The 2,500-nt window shown below is 50.0% G+C and overlaps 1 protein-coding gene across 1 annotated transcript in view; it reads right to left on the bottom strand.

Moving 5' to 3' along the window:
• The window catches only part of adgrl3.1 (adhesion G protein-coupled receptor L3.1), a gene marked incomplete at its 3' end in the record, with an annotated part of 117,370 nt that overhangs the window by 23,644 nt on the left and 91,226 nt on the right, over positions 1-2,500 (bottom strand). The window contains 2 exon segments of the mRNA XM_030352099.1: positions 975-1,160; positions 2,109-2,212. Coding sequence (XP_030207959.1) covers positions 975-1,160; positions 2,109-2,212 — 290 coding nt within the window.

Below are 2,500 nucleotides of genomic sequence, written 5' to 3' on the forward strand. Positions count from 1 at the left end.
AATTGATGGCAATAATTACTAAGCCAGCCGCGCGTAATTGTTCATCGAAATATCCTAACAACAACACAAAAAAAACACATAATAAGCATGCATATTACTTAATTAGTTATATAATAATTGGGTCATTAATGAATCCGGAGCCGGCGTGTTTTCTCTCGATCGTCAAGGGGGGTTTCTTTTTCCCCTTTATGTCACGGTTTCCAGATAGAGAGCCACTTTTCATGGGGCCATCGGAGCTAATTGCTGTGTGCATGAGTTGTGTTCGTCGCGCACGTAGCGGATTACAGGGGAGAGAGGTTGTGTGTGCACGGGGGAAAGAAGGCAGAGGACGGGAGGAGCACAGAGGCAAGGAAAACAAAGCCTGCGGAGGAGCAACGTCTAGATGTGTACTGGGCTCCTGAGCGGATGGAAGGCGCCGTGACTCTATTGGACGTGACAGTAACTGAGTCTGGCGCGCCTCACATAGCCTTCTTCCTCCCAGCTCCATTTCCATCCCAAATGCACCGAACGCACCCTGAGTCCATCCGCTAGACAGCCACTCGCCTGTCCTCATGGGAGAGCCCACCCTCTCACACCCTTTCCCTGACTTCCTCCACCTCTGAACGATTAGTCAAAGTTAACTTTGTCTCAGTCAGGCCATTATGCTGCACGTCTTTTATGAAACCGTTGATGGAGCCAAAGGCAAATTTCAGCCTAGTGGAAAGAAGTAGTATTCTATTCTATTTTATTCCATCATATTATTCTACTCTCACTCCTCTCTTCCCCCTGTCTCTCACTTTCTATGCACCAACTCCCTCCCTGCCCTCTCTCTCTACACCACCTCCCTCTATCTACGCACCACCTCCCTCTCTGCCCCCTGACTCTCTCTCTCTACTCCTCCCCCCTCTCTATGTGTATGTCTCTCTCTCTCAACACCGCCTGTCTCTCTCTCTCCAGCTCCCCCCTCTATGTGTATGTCTCTCTCCCTGCAGTACCTTGGTGAGGCTGCGGGCGGCGCTGTCCTTGCCGCCGGGCGTGAGGTTCCTGAGCTGGACGTCCAGCAGCTCCACCAGCTGGGCCATGGCCCGCACGGTGGAGGGCACGTCCCCCGGCCGCAGCAGCCCCTTGGTCTGCTCCGCCAGCTCCTTGGCCACGATGGCCGCCGTCTCCCCCGAACGCAGCTGAGGTGATCGAGGGGGGAGGAGAGAGGAGTCAAATCAAATGAACGGATCAGGGAGGGGAGGAGGGGGGGAGTAAAAGTCGGAGCCAGCAAAACAGGAACAGGAAATAGAATTAGAAATGTCAAGGAGCCAGGGAGTGGGGCCGGGGAAGATGGATGTGTGAATCATGTGGTAGAGTGAGGTAAACAAGGAAATGGAGAGCAGAGGAGTTGAAGTGGGGTATTAACAATAATGGGCCGGGGAGGAGGAAAAAAAACAACAAAGAGCGGCGCGAAAGAGCGCACAAGGAAAAAGGGTTTCAATGCAAGGAAGCCCCACATAGGAGAAGAACGGATGTGTTTAGCACCAATTTGGTTCATTGGTAAGAGACTCATTTCTATAAAAATGTCAGTGTTGTGTTTAACGCATCTCCTTTGAGTGCGCTTTAATGCCACTTAGGATTACTTTACGCATACAAATCCTGCTCTAGCACCGCTGCTGCCATGTGGACTCCCCCGTTTGGGCTTTTCACTTAGAGATAGAGGCCTGTGAAGCTATAAGGAGCCATTCAGCAAGCAGCGCTAAACACTGAGCCTGGACACTATGCTACTACATATTAGCTCCATTTTATTATATGCTATTATAAAATCACCCTGGGGTGCATTGAGTAAGGCAAAAAAAGATACATGTTGAGATACATGCCCCCATACTTCCAGCTAAAGCCAGAGAAGGTCCAACGCAGGAGTAACCTTCTCTTTAACAAAGACGATCCCTCCAGTCAGCATGTCTCCATCCATCCACACACACGTGTTCCTCAGGCCGGCTCTGTGGCCCCGATCCTCTGCTGTGGTCAATGTGTCTCCATGCATGACAAAGTGCTGCGGGAGCATATCCATTATGGATCCCCTTACACACTACTGGCTCCTCAACCAGCGGAGCCGTCGTGGCCGATGGGGCCCGGGGACTCACCTTCTGCATGATGTGATTGACCCAGGGTGACGTGCAGTTGCTGAGGTCAGGGCCTTGGGGATCCCAGTAACCCAGCTTGGCTACGCACACGTATGTGGCCACACCTTCAGGACAAGGAGAAAACGACACAGAGTCAACGCTGACAATCCCCCAGAGACAGGGTCTAAAGACACCACCGTTGTGGGGAGATGGTGTGTGTGTGTGTGTGTGTGTTTGTGAGTGTGCATTTGTGTGTGTATGGGTATGTGTGAGTTGGTGTGAATATCAAGCATCTCAGATGACCCCTTTTGCATCAGCTAACCGTATTTTATTTTTATTTATTTTTTTATTAATTATTCTATATATATATAATATTGAAAGTATAAAATATTTTTAAAAGGGAAAATCTTTGT

The sequence above is a fragment of the Gadus morhua genome, chromosome 3 (genome assembly GCF_902167405.1).
Source record: "Gadus morhua chromosome 3, gadMor3.0, whole genome shotgun sequence".
NCBI lineage: Eukaryota > Metazoa > Chordata > Actinopteri > Gadiformes > Gadidae > Gadus > Gadus morhua.